This window comes from Hemicordylus capensis, chromosome 5 (genome assembly GCF_027244095.1).
Source record: "Hemicordylus capensis ecotype Gifberg chromosome 5, rHemCap1.1.pri, whole genome shotgun sequence".
In the NCBI taxonomy this organism is placed as follows: Eukaryota; Metazoa; Chordata; class Lepidosauria; order Squamata; family Cordylidae; genus Hemicordylus; species Hemicordylus capensis.
In genome coordinates this window covers 22,808,775-22,833,269 of record NC_069661.1, presented here as the reverse complement: position 1 = coordinate 22,833,269, position 24,495 = coordinate 22,808,775, and the positions used below count along the sequence as shown (strand labels likewise).

Below are 24,495 nucleotides of genomic sequence, written 5' to 3'. Positions count from 1 at the left end.
TAAATTACAGGGGGTGCAACGGAATCTCCCCCCCCCCATATTTAAAAACTGGGGGACTTGGATTTTCTCTCTCTTGCAGATGCACTAGGCCAGGGGTGTTAAACTCAAATCTGGTGATGGGCCAGATAATTGGATTCCAATGAACCTCTGGGGAGCCACATATAGTTTTGTGCCGCCTCCTGTCACCTCGCACCCACCTTGCACCACCTTCGGTCTCCCCTCCCCCCACTTTTCAGGCCCTTTTATTGGTTTTGTATGAAGCTTCAGCCACAACTGAATACTCTGCTCCGTCCCGCTGGCACCATGCAGAGGTGACTGTTCACATTATGCAACACTGTGCTTCACCCAGTGCAGAGCTCCTTTAAGGGAAACAGACAGAGGCACTCTTCCCCCTGGACTTCTGGGCCGAAGTCCAGGGCCTCCACACACCCCGGGGGGGGGGCTTTAATCTGTCCCAGGTGTGCACCGCTGACCCACACTGTGCCAGGTGGCCGAGTGTGACCTCTGCTTTAGAGATGGAGGGGGGAGTGGAGAAAGAAATATGCGGGATGGGAATACGTTAAGTTGCATGTTGAAATGTTTCTGCTAATGCATATTTGCATAAATACACCAGTTTTATATTTCTACATTCTTGTGAGTTCAGGTGCTGTTTGTGCCCTCAAGAACCCATGTGTTAAAAATTATGTGTGTGTCATAGTGTGTGTGTGTGTGTGTGTGTGTGTGTGTAGGGGGGGGCGATGCTTAATTTGCAGTGGTGGGGCTCCAAAGGCATTTAGGTCCAGGCTCCAAAATTACCTAGATGTGCCTCTGGAAACAGAGCCATCTTGGGCCCATGCATCACCTTGGAAGGTGTGCATGGAGTATTTTAAATGTAGCTGCCATGCCTTGGCCTAGCCTTTAGAACGTAGTGTGTGAGAGACTGGCAGTTGGAGTCGGTTGAGGGAGGAGAGAGGGGCAGAAAGCAAGGTGGGCTTTTGTTGTTGTTGCGTGGGAACCTGTTTACAGCCCTGGTGGCTGTCTGTGCCCCACTGAGCCTCTTAGAATCTGCTCCCAGCTGTGACCTTTTTTGTGGATTTTTAAATGTGCCCTCTTAAGATGATCAGCACCACAGAGAGGCATGGCCACCACAAACCCGCTGGAGAACCTCCAGGTAGAAGCCAGCGATTCTGTTTGCCTGGAGTGCCTTAAAGACCCATTGATCATTGACTTTCTGCCAGGTCTGCATCACCGGCTGGTGGGAGGAGCTGAACGGTGACTTCCTGGGCCCCATCTGCCACAAGACATTCCACCACGTGGAGGCTCAACTGGCAGCTGGGCAACATGGTAGAGATAGCCAAGCAGCTGCAGGTCTCCAACAAGTGCAAGGCGCCTTTTAACATGGTGAGACCCCTGCTAACTTGGCAAAGGGGCACCTTTTAATGTGGTGATTCTCTTTATTTAGCATGGGGCGAGTAACTGGCCCTCTCCACCCTCAGCACCGTACCTCCAATGACTGTTGCTGGTGTCTATCTTGTGTTTCTTTTTAGACTGTGAGCCCTTTGGGGACAGGGAGCCATCTTATTTATTTATTATTTTTCTGTGTAAACCGCCCTGAGCCATTTTTGGAAGGGTGGTAGAGAAATTAAATAAATAAGATGAAATAAAAAATAAGGTGCAGGACGAGAAGTGGCGTGAGAAGCTTAATGAGGGGCTCCGCCTGCAAGGAGGAGCAGGAGGCACTTTACCTGGTGTGCAAAATCTTTCACCAGCACCGCTCTCACACGGTCATGCTGATGTGTTCAGAAAACCAAAGAAACTCCATGTTTGCCCAGAATACCTCATTCTAACTTAAAGTAACCCCAGCCCAGCCCAGGGACATCATTGCCTCTCATGATCAACGTCATTATCTCTCTCCACTAAATTGTATCTATGAAACTTGGTTCTCACAAGGTTCTCACTGTTTTTCGCTGACAGTTAAGAAAACAGGATTTAACCAAATAAGGAGTAATCACCAGATGAACAATGAATCATTCGCATGCATACTAGATACTTAGACCACCATTTTATTGTCACATATACTGTGTCTAGGGTGTCAGCATCATTCAAATTGTTTGTATAAATGTAAGATGCACCTATAACCAAACTGTAATCGGTTGGAGAGCGTAAGCCCAGTGATTACCTATTGCTAAACCAGTGGCGTATCAGGGGGAAACGGCGCCCAGGGCAAGCTCTGGCCCTGAAATGGCGCCCCCCGCCCCCCCCCCTGGCCCCCACATACCTGTGCCGGCGGCGCCCCGGGTGCGGCGGCGATTCGGCGGTGGTGGGCGGCAGCGGGTCACTCACCGAGTGCGGCGGTGGCTGGTGGCTGGTGGCTGGCGGCGATGTAGCGGCCCGAGTGGTGGCGGATCGCCCGCCGAGGAGTGCAGGCAGAGCGACGCTGAGGCATGCCGTCTGGCCCGGCGTCGCTTCCTCGGCGTCACTCTGCCTGCACCCCTCAGCGGGCGATCTGCCGCCACTCGGGCCGCTACATCGCCGCCAGCCGCCGCCGCACTCGGCGGGCGCCCCGCCGCCACCCCCCGCCACTGCCGGATCGCTGCCGCATGCCTGCCGCCACACTCGGCGGGCGATCCGGGGGGGGCGCGGGGGGATGCCACTTTTTGGCGCCCCCCCACGTGACCCGCCGGGGTGGCGCCCAGGGCACGTGCCCTGCCTGCCCCCCCCATCGTTACGCCCCTGTGCTAAACTGCAGTAGCAATAAAAGCCTCTAAATGATTCCCACTGAGTCTGTTTGACTGACTAAGAGGCGGACCCAGGGACGAACCATGTTCACATCAATACCCCGGATGACATTCCCCTGCAGTAGAAGGGGAAATGGCAGATGTGCCTGGAACAAAAGCTGCAGGGCATGGCCCACCACAAATTCCAGGAAGAGAAAACACCTGGGGAGCTCAAGAGAAAGGTCAACATCAGCTGATCAGCAGCAGGTTTGAGGAGCTGCATCAGTTCCTGGAGGGCGCTTTCCAGATTAGACCCTGCAACGGGGTCATATTGTATATTGGAAGTGTGCTTCCACACTTCCTGTGTTGTGACACTGCAGTCCCTACGCAGACAGCAGGGTGCCATTCACATTTCCAATGCTTTGTTTCGAATTTAATCGCTGCGATATAGAGCTAGGACATCGTATATCCGGCATAAGAAAGTTGCTGTTTCTTCAGGTTGTTAGTTTCCGCGAGACTGCTCCCCCTGCTGTTTACCTTTTGAATGTGACTTGCCTGAACGGAGGCATTTTGCTGCTGTTGAGCAGCTAGCATGGAAAGTGCCCAGGAGGAACAATAAATGTTGTTGTGGCAGTTAGAGAATAAGGAGAATGAAGTACTCCTCGAGGAAGCTGGAGAATGTTTTTTCCTAGCTCAGTGGAGATCAGTCTCAACTCTTTGGCCTGCACCTCTTCACATCTTTCAAGCGTATTCTCCACATCCTTGAACATCTCTATGCCTGACTGCAGTTACTCCTACATTTCCGTGATGAGGCTCTTGAAGGAGACCCACTGCTCCAACAGCTCAATCACCTTATCCTTCCGCTCCTGCAGAATCTCTTTCTGCACAAAGTCATCAAGAGGCTGATGAAAGATTTGACCCTTGACCCCAAAACAGCCCACCCCAACTTAGTGCCCTCTGGGGATTGCAAGAATGTTGCATTTGTGGAGCAGCACCTACAAGAGCTGCCCAAGAGTCCGAGGCTTTTCACCGCCTATCCCTGCATCTTAGCAGCAAAAGGCTTCACCTTAGGCTGCCGCTACTGGGAGGTGGAAGTGGATGAAAAGACCCACTGGGTCCTGGGGGTCTGCAATGACTCAGTAAGCTGTAAAGTGGAGACAACCTCCTTTATTGACATGTATTGGCATGTATTCAATGGGGACAAGTACACAGCCACTATCACCCCGCTCAGCCCCATCAATGTCACCATCAAATCCAAGTGAGTGAACATCTTTCTGGACTATGAGGCTGGCAAGTTGTCCTTCTACAGTATCACAGACCGCTCCCATATCTACACTTTTACTGACACCTTCACTGAGAAGCTTTGGCCTTTCTTCTATCCAGGGATCCTTGCTGGGGGTAAGAATGCTTCCCCCCATCATCCTTCGACCTCCCACGGACCAGGAGTGACAATTGTGAACCACTGTCCGGACTCTCTGTCTCAGCTGGTGAAGAATTGCTCTTCTCTTCCACCTGGGTGTTGGTGCCCAGGAAACATGCCATGAATTCCGTTTTCAGGAGTGCCCCAAGGCTTGACCTGCCCTGCAGGAGGAAAGAGGCTGGATGGCACAAGCTGGCAGAAGTCAGGGAAGTCAATGAGGCGAGGAAATGGGAATCCCACGGACTCCCTAGTGAGAGAAATGAGATTGCTGAGGGGAATTATGTCTTCTGCTTGCCCTCTTTGCCAAAGCATGTGGGCCGTCTAAACCAGAGGGGTCTTGGTGCTGTCCAAATGGAGAGCGGGGATTGGTGCCCCATCCCCTGTCTTTTCCTGAGCCAGAGTGAGGCAGAAGCCCTCCTCGCGTGCGCCTTTCTGTCTTGCTTGTGAATCCAGGAGACACAGGAGAGCCCAACCCTGCCATCATCTCAGTCTACCAACTCCAGAGCTGCCACCATCCCTGCGGGTGCCACTGCTCCACCACTCTCACTGTCAGTGATGCCATCTTCTTCGCAGCCTTTCCAACCACCAGCGCCAACTCTGCCGCCACCCGCATCTCTGCTGGTGCTTCATACTGCCATCACCAGCACTGCAGCCTCCCCCAGTGGTCTGCAGTACCCATGCTGTGGTAAGCGCTTCCCCTCCACTGCAACACTGTCTAGCCAAGACTTGTAGTAGCTTCTTGAGCTTCAAACCAACTGTCTGCAGAAGGTCCCGGGTTCAATTCTTGGGGTCTTCAGTTAAAGGATTTCAGGAAGCAGGGCCAAGGAGGACTTCTCTTTGCCCGAGAGCCACTGCTAGTCAGGGCTAGATGGACCGTTGGCTAGTAAAAAGGAATGTTCACGAGTTTGAAAAGGAACTTACAGAACTGAACTCAGGCAGTTGTTGATGCACGGCTGACCCTGCCACTAACAGAGATCCGGTTGGCAGGGACTAGAAACAGGGCCTTTTCGGTTGTGGCCCCTCGGCTTTGGAACGCCCTCCCTGAACAGCTTTGCCATGCTCCCTCCCTCAATGTTTTTAAAAAACATCTTAGAACACACCTTTTAAAGGAGGCTTTTTAATGCTCCATTATTGGGTTGTGTTTTTTTTGTCATATCTGGTAGGTTCTTTAGCTTTTTATAATTTTCAGTTTTAATTTGGACCTAATAATGATAGTGGTTTTTAATCTGACAACTTTTTTGTTGTTTAATTGAGTTAATTTTATTGCTTTTATTGTATCATGTCTATCTTATTGTTGTGAGCTGCCCCGAGCAGTAGTGCACTGGAGGGGCGGGGTATAAATATTTTAAATAAATAATAAATTAATTAATAGCCCTAAAGAAAGGCACTTCTTATGGGGCTAATCCAGACAGCACTAAAGGGTAGGATTTAGAGAGGAACATAGGGAACTGCCTTATACTGAGTCAGGCTATTGGTCCATGTATTTCAGTATTGTCTACACAGACTGGCAGCAGCGTCTCCAAGGTTGCAGGCAGGAATCTCTCTCAGCCCTATCTTGGAGAAGCCAGGGAGGGAACTTGAAACCTTCTGCTCTTCCCAGAACGGCTCCATCCCCTGAGGGGAATATCTTGCAGTGCTCACACATCAAGTCTCCCATTTATATGCAACCAGGGTGGACCCTGCTTAGCTAAGGGGACAAGTCATGCTTGCTACCACAAGACCAGCTCTCCTCTCTGAGACCAGCTGTATGGGGGAATGTTTCTTGTATGGGGGAGCATTAAGGCATGTGAGCAGTGCCTACCTGCAACTTGAAGGGGTACAGGTTGCCTCCACTGAGATGTGAGAACTAGGCCTAAGGTCTTGACTGAAAGCCATGAGGCTCGAATTAGTTATTTCCTGGCTCTGAAGGGGACTTAGTCATTAGTAACCATTGGTGGGTTGAAGCCTACAGAGCCAACCCTGGGCTGCCACAAAGACTAATTCCTCTCCTCTTCTCTCTTTTGCAGGATCAAATTAAGAAGAACTTGGCAGCAGTAATGCCTTTCATCATTCATATTTTATATTATATTACTATGATTAATATTATTGTTATATTTACTGCATATTATGATTATATATTAAAGGAAGATGAAAGTCTGAGGCTATTTTTTTGAATAACAGTTCTTGTTGCAGTGTTTGTCTTAATGTTAAAAATATTGTCAATGTTTAAAATATTCTATTTAATTATTGTAGAGATAAGAGACTTTATAAATTGATGTTTATTTCTCTGTAAATCCAAAGACAGTGAGATGTATTCTCGTAAAGATATTTAAAGCCTAATATGCTTTATGTATGTTTCAGTAAAAGTCTTTTAAAAACAAAGCAAAATCTCCTATAGTATCTATCTCCTCTGAGATTTTATAGTATGTAAGTACAACCTTAAAAACAACAACAACAAAACCCCACCATTCTCCTGACACAATTTAACCAATCTAATTTTGAGTTGGGACGGGAGCTCGCTTTCTTCCATGCTAAAGTGATACATACACTGGTGGCTGCTGTTAAAAGATGCATAAGTGATTTCAAATCGGATTTCAACACATCATCTCTTGTATATCCAATCAGGAACACTCTAGCATCATATGTCAGATGATGCCCTGTCAGTATTTTCTTCTATAAAATTTCCTCTGTATGCAGTGTTGCATATGGCTGCTTTCACTTTGAGAGGGCTGGATTATTTGGGCAACTAATGAGAGGAGGAGGGCTTTTCTTCCTATATTCTCTTTTGATTGGCAAAACATAAAAAAAATAAAAATGCCAGATCTCTGAAAGAATAATGCTAAGGTACCTTCCTTCAGAAAAAGTTGCAACAGTTATACTGAGGAGCATTTTATAAGTAGTGCAAAGTGTGTGAGCAGGGCCGTTCCTAAGGGTGTGTGGGTGCGGTTGAGGCTTTGGGCAAATCAGAGTGTGCGGGACTTCCTTATCTAGCTTTTGCGGGTGATAAAAGTTTGCAAGAGCCCTTATGATGAATCAATATTGTATTATTTATTTATTTATTTGTGTTAATTATGCCAGCCTGTCTTAATGAGAAATCTTCATTTTTGAACTAAAGTAGTGGGGTGGCTAAATGTTAAGACTGGCTGGCATGGTCTCTTTTTTCTCTCCAATCCAATACCCCACACAACTGAGACCCCGTGTGGTGTAGTAGTTAGAGTGCTGGATGAGAACTGGTGAAGCGGGTACAAATCCTTCCCTACTCAACCATAAAGCTCACCAAGTGACCTTGGGCCCAAGGGCAGATCCGGCGCATAGGAGACAAGCGGCAGTGTGGGTGCAACCCACCAGCGGTGACCCCTAGGTGCCCTAACCACGCCCGCTGCATCTGCTGTCAGTCTCTCTGCCTTTCGAGGCAAGGAAAGGAGCTCTCAGCCAGGTTGGAAACCCAGCACTGGCTGAAGTGCCTTGCAAACAGGGCCGCGCAGCCCCAAATCCGCATATGGCCATGCCCCCTGCATCTGACAGCAAGTGCAGGGGGCGTGACTAGGTTGGATGAGGTGGCTCCACAGGGAATGGCAGCCAGGTTCTTTGGACCCGTCCACACAATGGTGGCTCCGCCCCTGGGTGGAGCTCATCATCATCAGTTTTATTACAGCCATTGGCCAGCAAAAATGGTAGTAACAAATATACACAATACGTCAATAAAACAATGCTAAAACACAATATGACAGATTACAATCAATAATAATAAATTATTTAAAAACAACAGACAGCTCTCGCAGTGGAGCTATAGTTGAGGACAGGGGCGTAACTATAATAGGGCAAGGGGAGTCAGTTGTCTGGGGCCCACTGCCTTCGGGGGCCCCCCAGAGGCAAGTCACATGACTGACTCCCCCAGCCGCGCACCTGCCCAGGCTTCCTTCAGTTGTATTCATCCTCCGAAATGGATGTGAGTGCTAAGACCTGGAGCTACCAGAACAGCATGTCTTTCTCTAGTACCATTAAATGACTAGCCTCATCCACAATTTACAAAACCTTAAAAAAAAAAAATTTAGGATGATGTTCTGTTGTGGTATATATATATATATATATATATATATATATATATATATATATACACACACACATGCATACATATACATATACATATACATATACATATACATACATACATACATACATATATATATATATATATATATATATATATATATTTCAGCCCGTTAAAATAACGAGCACTAGTTGCCTTCTCCGCCCTCCCCCGCCGCCTCCTCCTGCCCGGGCCTCCCGCCTCCTGCGGTGATTTGGGGGGGGGGCTCCGCGGTGGTTTTGGGTGGGGCGGGGCCTCCACAGTGGTTTTGGTTTGGGGGGGCCCTCCGTGGTGGTTTTGGATGGGGGGCCCTCCGCCTCCCCTGGTGGTTTTTTTTGGGGGCCTCCGCCGCCTCCGGCCTCCCCGTCTGGGCCGGGCCCTTCGCCTCCGGCCACCTCCGGCCTCCGCGTCTGGGTCAGGCCCTTCGTCACCGGCCTCCGCCAGCCTCCGCGGCCGGGCCAGGCCCTTCGCCTCCACTTCAGTTTGCGCCGCCGGCCTCCGCAGCCGGGTTGGGCCCTCCGTCTCCGCCCGGGCCCCCGCCTGTCAACTGTGGCCGGGCCGCCTTGGATGGCCAGCTCCGGCCCCTGCCGCCTCACGGCCTGGCACGCTGCCGCCTCGTGGCCATGGCCTGCCGGCTCTTTCGCTTAGCGGCCTGGCCCTCCGCCTCCTCTGGCCGAGGCCGCGGCTCCGCCGCCACCTCAGCTGTTCCGTGTCCTCACTCCTCGTCCGCGGCTCCGCCGCTGCCTCGTCCACGCCTCCTTGGCCGGCTTCCCCCACCACCCCTTTCCCCCCGCCCGGCTGCGGTGGCAGCCGCTTCTCCTCAGACGCCACTTCTCCTCCTCCCGGCCAACATGGCGGCCGGCGTCTGCATCCTTGTCTCTTTTGGCGTGTTCTGGGCACGCGCTCCGCGCATGCCCAGAACACCCATCAGAGACACAGACGCAGACACCTAGCATTTTATTATATAGGATATATATCTGGTTGTGAACCGCCTAGAGACGTAAGTTTTGGACGGTATAAAAAAACTGTTTAAATAAATAAATAAATAAATAAATAAGAGTGTGTGTGTGTGTGTGTGTGTGTGTGTGTAAATTTTACCAATCTTTTTGTTACCACTATTCAGCCTCATTTAAGATTTCTTTGTGGCATATATGTGTGTGTGTGTATACATTTATATTACTATGCTTTTCGTTACCACTATTCAGCTTCATTGAAGATTTCTTTACTTCATGAGCTGAGCTTCAGTGAGGAGGGGGGCATTTTAAAATCTTGTCTCTGGGCCCACTCCAACCTTACTACGCCCCTGGTTGAGCAGATGCGTTCAAAGGACAGGAGCCACTCACCGCCAGGAGCCGCCTCTGGGGCTCCCTCCCCACCATCCCCAGCCCTCCAGATTGCCTCTCTCCTGCCCTCGGCCCTCCAGTCCTTCCACCTGCTCACTTGCCATCTCCATGGTGGCTCCTAAACCTCCATGAGCCGCAGTGGGGGTTCCTAAGCTTTCCCTGGCCACTGGCCCTTTACAGACATCATGGCCCAGTGCCTGTGTCACCCTCCCATTACATTTTTATAGTGCGCAACAGCTGGGGGGAATTTAGGAGCCGCTGCTGCAGCTCCAGGAGCCACCACTACTACTATCACATTATTGGCTCCTAATGCTCCAGGGGCCACAAGCCTTTTCTAGTTGCTGATGCTATAAAAGCATCAGGGTCCTGGTGCGCCACACCTGGAAGTTTTTATCGTCATTGTGCATGGCCTGGAAAGCCTAAGAGCTGCCGCTACTGAGCTTTAGGAGCTGCTGTTGCTCTTGTGGCGGTTTAGGGAAAACAGTAAATGATCTGACCCAGAAGAATACAGTATAACTCTTGAAGATGCATCTGCGCTTGTTCTAGACTGGAGGAAAAGGTATTCTGGGATTTCCTCCTCCTCCCTGCTTTCTGCTGTGAACACTTCACGGAGGGGGAGGGCACATCTGCTTCAAGCCAGTGATTCTCAGGTGGGGAGCAAATAGTGCAGCTGCAGCACAGGAAGCAGTGATGGAGTCCAGGCATTCAGAAGCGCAGAAGGCACTTTCCATGACTGCTCCCAGGGCCATGCCCACCCCAACAGCCAGAGAGTACTTGTTGGGAATCCCTACTGCTATAGTTTCAGGGCCGGATTAAGCCAGTGAGGGGCCTGTAGCATATGTTATAAAGGGGCCCTAATTTTTTTTTAAAATGCACATAAATATTAAAACATAAATTATTTACTTGCATGGTAAAGTAATTCAATTTTTTTCATTTGCTATATTTTGGAGTATGGGAGACCAAGCCACAAACTCACACTTACTACAACAACAGTGAACATTTATATACTGTTTTTCAATCAAAATTCTCAAAGTGATTTTCAATCAAAATTCTCAAAGTGAAAAATAAAGAGTGGATAGATGCTTCTCTGTCTCCGAAGGGCTCACACTCTAAAAAGAAAAATGTGGTAGGCACCAGCAACAGCCACTGGACAGATGCTGTGCTGGGCCTTCTCTTAAAAGGCACATTTAGCAGAAAAGGGATATTTGATCTAATATGGACCAAATAAAACAGGTAAAGTTTTAACTTTAATTCCCAGTTGGAAGCCGGGCATGTGGGGCCCTCAAAAACGCGGGGCCCGTAGCAAATGCTACATTTGCTACTACATTAATCTGCCTCTGTTTAGTTTAGATGATCCAAGGGATGAATCCCTAGGGATGAATCCCCAGCAACGAAAATAAATTCTGGGGTTGAGTGCTCATTTGTACACCATGCAATTTTAACAGTAACGTCCAGACCACTCCTGTCCTATAATAACAAATGAACCCGGTCCAGACTGAGTTGCTTGTAGACTATATTCTTTGCCTGCTGCTAGAGCTTTGCTTGATCTGACCGATGGAGCATCCTTTCTTTTGATCGCACAAACACACATCCTAGCGTGGGTACTCCCCAGCTAGAACGTCGTCGTGTTGGCAGGCGATATGGAGGAGCACGCTGAGCCTCAAGGTGGCGCTGCTTGCTCTTAGGTCGCCAACTGAAAAGCTCCAGTTGCAGCTCTTCCGGACGGCTACAAGCTGTCCTAGACCGAATTGCGCGCTCTGGTGGACTCGTGCGCGCCTAACTTTGCATAGGATCGGGTTGCAGTAGAGACTCCACCCGCGTGGAGTATCCGCAAGGATGCCAATGGTTCGCGGATGGTGCAGCGCCTAAAGGAACGGTGAATTGCCAGGAAAAGAGTGTAGGATTTTTATTTTTTTTTTGAGCGGGGCGGAGTGGAGGCGGTATTGTTTTGGTTTTTGCAAGCAGGGCTGGGGAAGAAGAGCTGCTCCTCTTTTGTAGCCAACATGTTCCGCCAAAATCAGTTTCAGGAGCAGTGCTTTCTGGGCGGGGCGGGCGCAAAGGGGGAGACGGGCTGCTCTACTTAACCCCTGCTAACTTGGCAAAGAGACGCCTTTTAACGTGCTGAGTCTCTTTATTGAGCAGGGGGAGATTAACTGGCCTTCTTCACCCCCAGCACAGTCCCTCCAGTGACTGTTGCTGGTGTCTGTCTTACATTTCTTTCTAGATTGTGAGCCCTTCACGGCCAAGGATACATCTTATTTGTTTGTTATTTCTCTGTGTAAACCGCCCTGAGCCATTTTTGGAAGGGCGGTATAGAAATTGAAATAATAATAATAATAATAACAACCATAGGGGCTACAGAAATCACCACCAGCCAATTACAAAAAGCAGCTTTACTGGGAACAGCCTATATTCTGTGACTATATCTATAACAACAGCAACAACATTGATAATAAAATTCAGCCATCCCAGGTCCTTGGGAAGGACTCAATGTCTGGATAAAACAAACCAGTCATTAACACCTGTCTGACTGTGTAAACAAGAAATCATAATAATAATACTCTCATCGCTATCAGCAGTTTCTGCCCACAGTCTCACCGATGCACCACAGGTATTAGGCCAGGTGGGGAACAGCTAATTCCTCCCACTCAAGTTTGCCACAAGCCCCCCAACAACCTGGAAGAACTATCCTGTTTCATCCCAGATGCAGAGGAAGAGAGGAGATGGGCTGTAATTTCTCATTGGCCAGGCAAATGCGCATTGTATGTACTCAGTGGTGCTTTGGCAATCCCTTGGTTCGGAGGGTGATTCTGAGACTCATTCCTCTCTGGGTTCAAATGCACTCCCCGTCAAAACAAGAGCTGCTTCATCTCTGATTGCTTTTAAAAAGTCCCTTAAGGTACACCTGTTTCCCCAGGATTTTAATTAAAATTAATTTTAAACTGTTTAATTATTCTGTATTACAGGGCAGGTACAAAAAAGCCCCTTATTCCGCATGTCTTTGTGTGGTGAAAAAGCATTTGGGTCAATTACTCTTATTTTATTTTATTGTAAACTTTATAATGACTTCCGGGTTGCTCTTATTGATCCATATCTAAGAAATTGTTATGGCTGTTCAGATCAATCTTGTATTCGCTATTTACTTTCGGATCGAGACACTGAGGTTACATATAATGTGGCCAAATTTCTTTTGATTGCTAATAGGATTAGACAAGTGATGATATCTTCCATCTTCTATCTTCTATATACTTAATTCTCCAAGCATACCCATGGCTAATTCTGTGCATGGCAGCTCTTGCAAGAGTTTGCAAGCAGAAGCACCTGATTGGGCAGTGGGGATTCCATATGCAGTTAGGGAGAAGGAGCCTGTGAGAGCAGAAGCAACATGGTAATTGGGCAGTGGGGATTCCATATGCAGATAAGGAGGAGGAGCCTGTGATTATTAAGGACAGTTGGAACGCAACTGTTACTGGTCAGAAGATGTTCTTGATTGTAGAGGACAGGAATATAGATAGAGAGATAGATAGCAGGCTGGGGTCTGAAGAGAGGAGTCGTGAGGGAGGAAAGAGCCCCTTCAGGATAGTGATGTGCACGGTCCGAAGCAGTCCGGACCGGCACGGAAGGGGGGCCTTCCTTTTAGGGCGGGGAGGGCTTGCTTACCCCTCCCGCCTCTTTGCCCCCTCCAGCGCCCGTATTTAACAGAATAACGGGGCGCTGGAAGCCAACCGCCCCTGCCGCGAGCAGATTTTGCACAAAAGCTACCAATACCCCTGCTGCCGCTGCTGCCGCCGTCGCCCGCCACCCCTCCCTCCCTCCCTCCTTCCCAGCTGCCCGCCCGCCCGAGTCCTCACCCGATGTTTTCGTAAAAAACGAGAGGAGCTCCCGGACAGAGCTCCTCTCGCTAGCACGGCCTCCATCATACTAAAGCTTTGCGCGGCCGCTTGTTTGTCGTTGCAGGCGGCTGCCGGACAGCCACCGCTCCCCCCATTCCCACCTTCAGCCCCTGGTATTGGGGCCCACTGCGGGCTGCCCTTCCGCTGCCGGGCCGGCCCCGCAACCACCAACCGTCGCCGCGGCCGCCACCGCCATGGGCCCCACTCGCCGGTTCCCGCTTGTTCTCCTTCGTCACTGCCGCCTCTGCCCTCCCCGGTTCCCGCTTGTTCTCCTTCTCCCGGTGCCCATGACCGGTTTTGCGGCATGGCTGGTCCCGCCGCTGCCGCCTCTGCCCTCCCTGGTCCTCGGTTCTCCTCCTCCCGGTGCCCATGGCCGGTTTTGCGGCTGGGCTGGTCCTGCTGCTGCCGCATCTGCCCTCCCCAATCCTCGGTTCTCCTCCTCCCAGTCCTGATGTCCTTTTTAAAGGCAGGGCTCCTTCCACCACTGCCATCTCTTCCCTCCCGCTTCTCCTCCGTCTGGCCTGGAAACAACATGGCCACCGTGTCCCTGCGGCTGTATCTTTCTCGGACGTTCTGGGCATGCACTCCGCGCATGCCCAGAATGGCCGAGAAAGACACGGGCAGGGACACGGGCGCACACTCAACCTCTTTATTATAGAGGATAGCTGTTGGATACTGTGGTTATCCTCTGATGTTTTTCTTGATATATACCCCACCCAATCCCTTTTTTCCTGTTCAGTGACCAAATAAAGAATTATCTATCTATCTGTTTTAATTGTTTGTTTTTATTTTATATTGTAATTTATTTACAATAATAAATAAATTTTATATTGTAATTTATTGCATCTGGCGGGCCACTGTGTGAAACAGGATGCTGGACTAGATGGGCTTCTTGGGCCTGATCCAGCAGGGCTGTTCTTATCTTCTTATGTATATATCAGGTGGTATATAAATATTATTTATTATGATTATCTATTTATTTATTCAATTTCTATACCGCCCTTCCAAAAGGCTCAGGGCGGTTTACATAGAGAAACAATAAATAAATATGATGAATGAATGTGAGGAAAGAGGCTAGGGCCAGGAGAGACTGGTGTTGACAGTCAGAACCCTTCAACTTTAAAAATGCCCGGCACTAGATACCTTGCATATTTTGTATTCTTCCCTGATCAACACAGTATGTCAGAAGTAGTGTGCATGGAATCGGCGCCTACCAGTTCGAAGTGGTGGGAATCTCTTTAAGGACAGGGGAGGTGCTTTTACCCCTCCCACCACATTTCCCCCCCCCCCCGGCGCTGCCTTTTAAAATGGTCCGGTGGGACAGCAGCGTACTTCCTTGCCGCCCCAGTGCCGCCTTGGAGGTGCACACATGCAGCGGCAGCTTCTGGTCACTTCCAGTCCAAGGAGGCATCGGGGCGGCAAGGAAGTATGCTGCCGCCCCACTGGATCGTAATAAAAGGCAGTGCCTGCAGGGGAAATGTGGTGGGAGGGTTTCCCCCGCCCTGAAAGCGATCCCCCCCACCTTCGAACCAGTCAAACAGCCGGCCTTTCGAACCAGTTTGGAGGCCCATAAAGGGCCTCCGAACCGGTTCCATGCACATCCCTAGTCAGAAGTTCTCAAACTTGGGGTCCCTGGATATAGTTGGACTGGAGCTCCCATCATCCCCTTTGACAATTGTGCCTGGGGATGATGGGAGTTGTAATCCAACCATATCTGGGGGACTTAAGTTTGAGAAGCACTGCAGTAAGTAATAAGAGTTAGCACTTTCAGTACTGTAAGCAAAGGGCTGCACAATGTCCCTTAGACTAAGCCCTGGGCATTGCACAGACCAAATAGCCAGCCTTTTACTGCCCCTCTTCCCAGTGAAAGCCACCTAATGGCGTAGCAGGGAAATTACTTGATTAGCAAGACAGAGGTTGCCAGTCCAAAATCCCCGCTGGTATGTTTTCCAGACAATGGGAAACACCTATATCAGGCATCAGCGGTATAGCTGGGTAAAGGTACCCCAGTCACCACCTCCACCTGAGCATCCAAAAGCAAAGCTGGCTCCAGGAATACACCCAAGAAATTGCCATGTGGGCACACAGCCTGCCATTTTACACCTTGCAGCCTGCATACAGAAATACCAGTTTGTACAATCAGGGCCCCACAGAAGCCCATTAGCCTCTCTGAAACAGTAATTGCGTGGGGGCTGCAGATTGTCTGTCTAATCCACTAATGTACTTTCCCCAGAAGTTGCAGAGAGCTGTTGTCTTCTTAACCTTAATTTCCTTTTACTTAAATTAAACCAGACTCCATGATGTACACTTTGGTCTGCACAGCAGTTAACAAGTAGATAAACTTATCCATCAGCACTATAACTGTTACTAGTGTTGCCAGCTTTTAAAAAATGTCTGCTCTCATGCATTTAGCAGCAGCCTGTCAGGCAGAAATTTAACAGGTGAAGCTTTTCTCGCCTTTTGATAAAGGGGGAATCATTACCTCCTGCATGGAGGTGCTCTGGAATGTGCTTCCTAATGAAACCAGAGTTCGCCCTTTTCTGAATGTTTTTAAGAAGGACCTGAAAACACCTGTTTAGCCAGGCTTTTAGTGTGTAGTTTTAAAGCTTTGGGTTTTAAGAGTTTTTATTTTTAAAATGTTTTAATTGTGTTAATGTTTTAATGTTTTTTAGACTGTGACCTGCCCAGGGACATTTTTGAACGGGGCAGTATAAAAACGAAACAAACAAATACATACGTTTTTGTGAGTCAGGCTGGTCTTAGAAAGTCCCTGGGAAGTAAAGCTTTGGCTGGTGCTCCAGCGGTGTCCCTTGAAAAGGCAGAACTGGCCAGGGTTGCCCATGCTTTAGTTACATCACAGCTGGATTACTGTAATGTGCTCTATGAGGGGCTGCCCTTGAAGCCTATTTGGAAACTGAAGCTAGTGCAAAATGTGGCAGCTAGGGTTTTCCTGGGGCTGCCTGCTGGGACCATAGCCCACCCATTCTGAAAGAGCCTACATTGGCTGCCAATGTATTTCCGGGTGCAGTTCAAGGTGGTGGTTTTGACCGCTTTGGTCTGCACAGCAGTTTACGAGTAGATAAACTTATCCATCAGCACTATAACTGTTACTAGTTATAGTTACTAGTGTTGCCAGCTTTTTTAAAATGTCTGCCCCCCATGCACTGAAACCCTTAACAGTTTGCGCCAGGGATATTTGAGGAACTGCCTGCTCATAAAGGTTTCTGCTCACCTAACAAGATGGGGCTCTGCTTTATATGCAGACAGTGTGGGAAAATTGATTATTGTACACGTAGCACAGGCCCTTCTTGGTCCTTGCCCTCAAACTGGGTTACTCCGGGCAGTCACGTATCTCTGAGCCTAACCTACCTCACAGGGTTGTTATGAGGATAAACAGAACCATGTACACCGCTCTGGGTTCCTTGGAAGAGAGAGCAGGATAGGAATCTAAACATAAATTAAAAATAAAAATAAAATGCCCAGTAGGCATCCACTCCACAGTTTCCATCACAGCTTTTAGAAGGCAGGTTAAAATATGGCTTTTTACTCAGGCTTTTATATATGAGGGTGCTGTTCTCTTTTGTTGCTGCTGATTCTGTGTGCTGTATTATATTGTGTTTATGTTTTTCTAATTTTAAAAATAGATTAATACTGTTTTAAATAATCAGATTTAATGTTTATTGTTTTGTTTCATAGATTTGTTCTATTTTTAAATATGTCGTGAACCGTCGGGATTATTTGTAATGAAAGGTGGCATATAAATCAAACAAAAAACAAACAAACAAAATGTATTTTCAAAAGGCAAAAAATAGAGACAGCTACACAGAAATTTGGAACAGTTGGAGTGTGCGTGGTCTAAGAGTCTTGCATGCAGGCAGGCATTAGATCAGTCTAACGCTAGAATTTGAAAATGGGAAATCAGTTTCTGTTGACGCAAATCTATACATTGGGATCTTTGTTTTCCAAATTATCCCAGATCCTTGGGCAGAGGCATGTTGTGCAAGGTTGTGCTGCTGATGCATTCTGGAGACGGGAGAGAAGCTTGCTTGCCAGAAATCCCTGGAACTTCACAGAAAAAAGGTTGATGGCTTGAAGTCCTGGGTCACGTGACTCCGCCTGCCAGCCAATGCGAGACTCGCTGACTCAGATTGCAGTTTCAGGCTACTGATTTCAGGCATGTGTATCCACAGAAGCAAGAAGAACGCAAAACTTTCTGAGAAAAATACTGCAAAACTGCTGGGCGGCTTTTGACCTGAAAGCAAAAACAAAAGGCAAAATGCTCAAGTTTCCGTGGCTTGGAGGGTTGTGAGTCTCCTGTTGTAAAAAGCTTAATGCTTTCATCCGGTCTTCACCACTTCTTCCAGACACTTCTGAAAGAATGGGGGCAGGCGCATTAGCCATCTGTGTGAGTACAGCCTGTCGCTTGTATATGGCGATTCCTCTTAAGTGTGTGGGTGTGGAGATGGAGGGGAGGCTAGTCTGGTCTGAACGGTGTAAAACCAACCCGATGTGTGTGCATCCGGGAGATATTTTGAAAAAGGACTTTTTAAAAATTGTGGCGTGTTTTGCAGTGAAGGCAACTAGCCAATAAGTGTGGCTCTTAGCCAAGATTTTGTTTTTGCCTCCTGCAATGTATCGCTGCTAGAGTTGAGGTCCTCTGGGATAAAGAATGCCATGGAGGGTCTTTTATCACTCAGTCCGAAACTGGGGACCTCAAGCAGTTCATGATTAGAGCCTGAAAAAGATGTAACTTCCTTTGTTTGTTCAGACATGGATATTTCAAAACTTTTTTTTGGAAATTTTGATTTCGCAGTTTTTCACGAAATTGTATTTTGTTTCTGCACCTCTTCTGCTTGCTTGCTTATTTTGATTGTCCTTTTCCAAATCGGCTTCAGTAATATTTAGATATGACCAGGCGTTTGGCAATTTGTAGATTTGTACAGTGAGGAAGTTGCAGAAGTGTCGATGTGGTGTGTGCTAGGAAAAAGAAGTGCATAAGATAAGCCCAGTTTTCTTTCCAAAGCAGGACTTTTCCTTCTGCTTCTGTTGTTGTTGTTGTTGCACTTTGCTAGTTAAAATGTCTGTAAGTCTGTATGTAGCTGATCTCAACAGGGTTTACCTTAAGCAAGTATGTGCATGTTTGCCACCAATATGTGTATCTTTGAAGCTGTGCTTAAACAGTGCAGCCATTCATAGGGATCTCGAGGTGTGTGCGCCCAGGGTCTCTCTCTCTCTCTGTGTAGTGTGTGTGTATGTGTGAAAGGAGTCTTTGGCTTTTTTTGTAATTTTCAAAACCCGGCAAAATTTAACTTACTCTTAAAGACACTCTCAGAGCTGAGTTGAATCTGGTCTTTGTTTTTAAACTAACAACTTTCAAGGTGACTTTCTGAGAGAAAGATTGTATTTATCCGTTTGTCAAAACTGAGTGGATCCCCGCCTTCTGAAAGCATGTCCCTGAAATAAGAGGGAAGGCATTGGAATGAACGCCTTGTCCTTTCTCTCACCAACTGTTGCATCCTCCCTCCTGTTTCATTCCAATCAAAATGTCACTTTTAATTCTCAAAGTTGAGTTTGTATAGGAGTGGACATTCTGCCCTGTTTTCCTTGGTTCACTCACAGAATGTATAAGAACGGAAAACAGATGCTTCGGACCAGGTCTCTCCCCCCCGCCCCCCCCCATCTTCAGGATGGAAAAGTTTGCCTCAGCTGAGGAATACTATGAGTAACGTTTTATGTAATGACTTCTAGCAGACCTGGAGAGTTTGTCACCCACTAAGCAGCTGTGTGTGGTCCTGGCTATCAGGGGCATGATAAAGCTCCTATTTTTGCTGCTAAGAATATAAGAAGAATCCTGCTGGATTAGACCAAAAATCTGTCTGGTCCAGCATCCTATTTCCCACAGTGGCCAACCAGATGGGAAGCTCTTGAGCGGGTTAGGAAGGCAAAGAGCCTTCTCCCATAGTTGCTTCCCAGCAATTGATATTCAGAGGCACATACACTGACTGCGCCTGAACCTGAAGTTAGCATATAGTCAGGCATCTACATATCCACTTGACAGCTCAGTGCTCCCGGTCCTGATAATCAGGACATTCAGGCACCACAGAGATCTCTTCACCGGAGATCTCATTTCCATCACAATTTTTTAGAAGGTAAGAAACAGCAAGAATCTTTTTGGGGCTGTAGGAGAGGGCTCCTCTGTGTCTTACCATCTCCATATCCCAGTGCAAATGGCAGAAGTCCCTCTTCTCTCCTATACCTGTGGGCCAGAAAAGAATCTGAGCCGAGGGGAGAGAGAGGGATTGGTGGCAACCACAAATAATGGCTGGCTAGTGAGCCACCTAATGGTGCAGCGGGGGAATGACTTGACTAGGAAGTCAGAGGTTGCTGGTTCGAATCCCTGCTTGTATTTCCATCGTCTGGGAAACACCTATGTTGGGCAGCAGCAATACAGGAAGATGCTGAAAGGCATCATCTCATACCACGCGGGAGGAGGCAATGGTAAACCCCTCCTGTATTCTACCAAAGACAACCACAGGGCTCTGTGGTCACCAGGAGTTAACACCGACTCTACGGCATGCTTTACTTTTAGTGAACTAAATCTAAACTGTTGGATACGTGCATTTAGCTATCCGGACTAATAGCCCTTGATAAACTTGTTGGCCGTGAATTTATGTAATCCCCTTTTAAAGTCACTCAGGCTAATGGTCATCACCACATCTTATGGTAGTAGATTTCAAAGATTATGTGCCATTTGTTAACTTCTTTTTGTCTGCCCTGAATCTCCTATCAATCAGATTTACTGAGTGGTTTGCCTAAGACTGCAAAAACTAGAGAGGGGGTTTCAGGCAACTGGTAGGTCGCAAATATATAGCTGGTGGGCTGTATTTGTTCTGGTGGGTCACAGGTTGTATGCAGGCCTGGTTTAGAGTGTGTGAAACACTTGTGTGTTTGCCAGCTACAGACATAATGCTTCTGAGGACTTGACCATAGATAGGAGATGAGGAAAATGTAGGAAGCTCTCATGCTTGCTTCTGATTTCTCCCCTCCCTTTCTTCTTTGTCATCAGTCATGGTTGACTATGTCTACATCAGTCTTCATGCTAACCATGGCTAGGAGCAGTTGTGTACTGAAGGAGTGAGGTATAAATATTTTAAATAAATAAATAAAGCTGCATACCAGAATTTGTAACCATGGGTAGAACTGAGCTTCAAACTGTGGCTTGAGCTAACCATGGTTAGTGTCAACATTGTGGCACATGTAACACGAATCATTGTTTGAAAAGTAAAGCGAGGAGAATGTATATAGAAAAAGGAGATCGTGTGAGCCTATGACATGTTCCCATTGGGAACTTCCCAGTAGTTAGATCAGGACTGTTATCCTCAACTATCTGCACCAGACCATGCTCTCAATTATCTTTACAAAACTCTGTCAAGTAGGTTGACATTCATGTCCTTTATTTATAATTTAACTTTTAAAAAACTTCTGTGCCAAATATATGTTGATTTAGAAATGTTTGAAATCTTATGTAAATTTGTAAAAAACAAATCAACTGTTTGTATGTATGTGTGTATAGAATTTTTTTTAAAAAAAACTTCTGTGCCACCTTTCTGCAAATCACACTCAAAGTGGCCTATTTTACAACAAGCACTGTAAATGTACAATAGAAAAGTACAAGTTGTAGGCCTATGTTGGAGATGGGGACTGAAACCACATGGGTGGAAGTCCTAACATGTACTTGGTGCATTATGAGAGCAATTGTGGAGGCAGTGGTGACCACACTATGAATGTATATGGGTGCAAGTGTGTTTTCATGAAACTATTACAGACATAACCTCCAGTGTTTCAGAATGACTTGCTGTGTCATTTTAGGCTCCGGTTGCTATTGCCCCCATCTGTAAAATCAGGGCACTTATAAATCACTTTTCTTAAGTAGCAATGTGAGATGGAATGAAATAAAAATGGCAGAACACTAGCAATAACATTGTCAAATGGGTGAATAGCAGCATTAGGGTAAAACCACTTCCAAATCAACAGACAATTTGCTAGGCATAATATTTAGAGCCAATAATAGATCTATCCAAGCCAGTTTTAACATTAAAGGTAAAGTGTGCCGTCAAGTCGGTGTCGACTACTGGCGACCACAGAACTCTGTGGTTGTCTTTGGTAGAATACAGGAGGGGTTTACCATTACTATCTCCCTCAGAGTATGAGATGATGCCTTTCAGCATCTTTTCCTATATCGCTGCTGCCCAATATAAGTGTTTCCCATCGTGTGGGAAACATACTAGTGGGGATTCGAACCGGCAACCTCTGGCTTACTAGTCAAGTCATTTTCCTGCTGTGCCATTAGGTGGCTGTAGTTTTAACATTAGTGGTGGTTTACACTGATTGGTTAAGGTATTGGTGGATCTTGCAACTTGAGACTGGTTCACACATTGATGCTCATTGGGCTGTTACTTTCATGAGCCATTGCAGATCTAATACCACTGATAGAACTTTCATTTCCCATCGTGCAGACTTATTTTGGCAGAGTTCAGTTTTTACTTTCAGTTGTGAGGTATCAGATAATCTAAAGATTTACATGCCTGCATGAACTGCCTTTAATCTATGTATGCATAGAAATGTGCCATTTTGAAAGCAGCGGAGGAAGTTTTAGTTCTTTGTAAACACACACACTTTGGCTTTAATGTGAACTTTTAACTCAAACCTACAGAGGTGTGTGTATGTGTTTTAAAGGTTTACCTGTGGAGGGTGCTATTGGCTGGTGTTGTGATGTCATGAATCACCTTCTTCCCTCCCTCTCTCATTCCTGGAACCGTCTGCCATAATGTATAAACCAGCTGTCCCCTGAATAATCCAGGAAGTGCTTTTGTTTTGTAATTTACTTTTATAAATTCTGCTGTACTGCACTCAGGGCAGCTTACAAATGATTAAGAGAACCAGACAACTGACTCCTCTTTCGGCTAGACTGAAGTGTCTTCTTGTTCAATTTTCTTGTTTAAGGTGGAAAGCTAATATAGCTTTAATGTTTGTTCTGCTTTTCATTGATGTCCCAACAATGGTTCACAATGTTGACATTTATTAAAGAAATAAAGTATACAGTAATACAGACACATTTCATAACAATCCACTATAAGGTAATTTTAAAAATCCATATCAAGCATGCTATTAACCATACTAAAATATAACTACATAAAATTAAATATATACATACTTTCTGCTGTCTGCATAATTCAAGTTACTTTAATGCCACTGAGGTTATCTATCTGTCTGTCTATCTATCTATCTATCTATCTATCTATCTATCTATCTATCTTATATACTTTCTGCTGTCTACATATTACTATATTACTACTATATGACTCCTATATTACAGGAGTTACACGGTATTTAAGAGAGCATCTTCTTCTGCACGATCCCCATTGTCCACTGCGTTCGTCAGGGGAAGCCCATCTGTGGCAACCTTCAAGTCGTTTGGTGGCTACTGGGGGACGGGTCTTCTCAGTTGTCCCTCCAAGACTTTGGAATGTGCTTCCTGCTGACATAAGCCTTAAACTGCCTTGAGATTGTTTTTAATGAAAGGCGGTATATAAATTCAACAATAAATAAAATAAATAAAAATAAACAAGACTGTCTCCATCTCTAGATCTTTGAAGACCCATCTTTTTAACCAGGCCTTTTAGCTTTGTAATTTTAAATATTGTAAATTATTTCGCGTTTTAGGCAGCTTTTTGGAGTTTTAATTGATTTTAATGTTTTGTGCTTTTGTATTGTTTTATTATTGTGAACTGCCCTGAGACTTTGGTTTGGGGTGGTATAGAAATGTATTAAATACATACATACATACATAGTCCTGGTTACATAGTCCAGCAAATGTTGCTAGAGGCTGAGGTAAAATCATACCAGTCATTTCTGTTATGGTAAATACATATATGAAAAATCCAGTTTGTAGATTATCTTATCTGGGTATTGTTGTTCTGTAGTAGTGTCCAGCTGTATAACATCCATTTTTCATTACCATGTTAGGACTCTAAGCTTTGTTCAGGCTGCTAGGCTATTTACCTGTGTGTTTATGGGCTCTGTGGTCACCGGGAGTCAACACCGACTCGACGGCACCGACTCGATTACCTTTACGATGCCTCAGACGAGAACGGCTTCCGTTCATTGAGTATCTTTTAATTCTTCCCCACCTTCAGTCACTGTGGTGATGTAGTTTGGATGTTGCTCTGGCAACGCTCAGTTGCTTGGCTATGGATCTAAGTTCCTCCCCTCGACTTTCTTTTCCCTTCACGCTGTGTGCTTTTTGCCCAGATCTTTTCGGAGGCCTTACTCCGCTGAGATTTCGCTGTGAACGAAACACAAAGGAGTCGTCCGCTCCGCGAAACCCGCAGAGACGTTCTTTCTAGCTTATGTGTAACCTGTGTGTGTTGAACCATGCAGCCCCCTATAGTCACTATGACGGACTGTTCTCTCTTCCTTTGCTCTTTCAAGCAAAGTAAATCGGCAGTGAAGCTGAGAGAAGACATGAAGAGGATTGCAGCAGCCCCTCTGAGCAGACAGAAGGGGACGTCTTGTCGGAAGGTGTTTGGCGTGAGCCTCCAGGAACTCCAGCAGCAAGGGCTGAGCAAGAACGGAATCCCAGCTGTGGTGTGGGATGTTGTCACGTATTTGACCCAGTATGGTAAGCTGCTAGCGGAGCCTTTCTGGTTTTGTTTGTTTGCTTGCTTTAATTTTAAAATGTATCTAAAGCTGCACTCGGGAGCAGTCCTTCCATGAGGTGAGGTGGCTGCCTCAAGTGGCAGGTTATTGGGGCATCAGCAGGGTGGTGAGCAGTATTTCCTGCAACAGGGATTCCCAGATGTGGACTACAACTCCCAGCATCCCCAGCTGCAATGGCCTTTGGCCGGGGATTATGGGAGTTGTAGTCAACAACATCAGGGAATCCCTGTTACAGGAACACTGGTGGTAAGACTCCCTCCATCATTCTTCACTGCCTCAGATTTTTAAAAAGGAGGTGTGCAGGGAGGGGAGTCAGGATTTGGAACCCTGCCTTGGACACCCTGAGGTCTTCAGC

General features: G+C 46.9%; 1 protein-coding gene and 1 pseudogene across 9 annotated transcripts in view; both read left to right on the top strand.

The window, feature by feature from the left end:
* The first annotated feature begins 3,224 nt into the window (after positions 1–3,224).
* Positions 3,225–6,468, top strand: LOC128327642 (E3 ubiquitin-protein ligase TRIM39-like; annotated as a pseudogene).
* A 4,870-nt stretch (positions 6,469–11,338) lies between these two features.
* The window catches only part of FAM13A (family with sequence similarity 13 member A), a 223,556-nt gene continuing 210,399 nt past the window's right edge, over positions 11,339–24,495 (top strand). For 4 of the 9 annotated variants that reach the window (XM_053256677.1, XM_053256675.1, XM_053256676.1 and 1 more), the window contains exon 1: positions 23,693–24,102. In XM_053256677.1, the coding sequence (XP_053112652.1) occupies positions 23,856–24,102 (247 nt within the window). In that variant the 5' untranslated portion in view covers positions 23,693–23,855. Of the gene's footprint in view, positions 11,426–17,568; positions 17,827–23,665; positions 24,103–24,495 lie in introns of those variants that run through there. The other 5 variants (XM_053256680.1, XM_053256681.1, XM_053256678.1 and 2 more) reach the window with 5 other exon arrangements.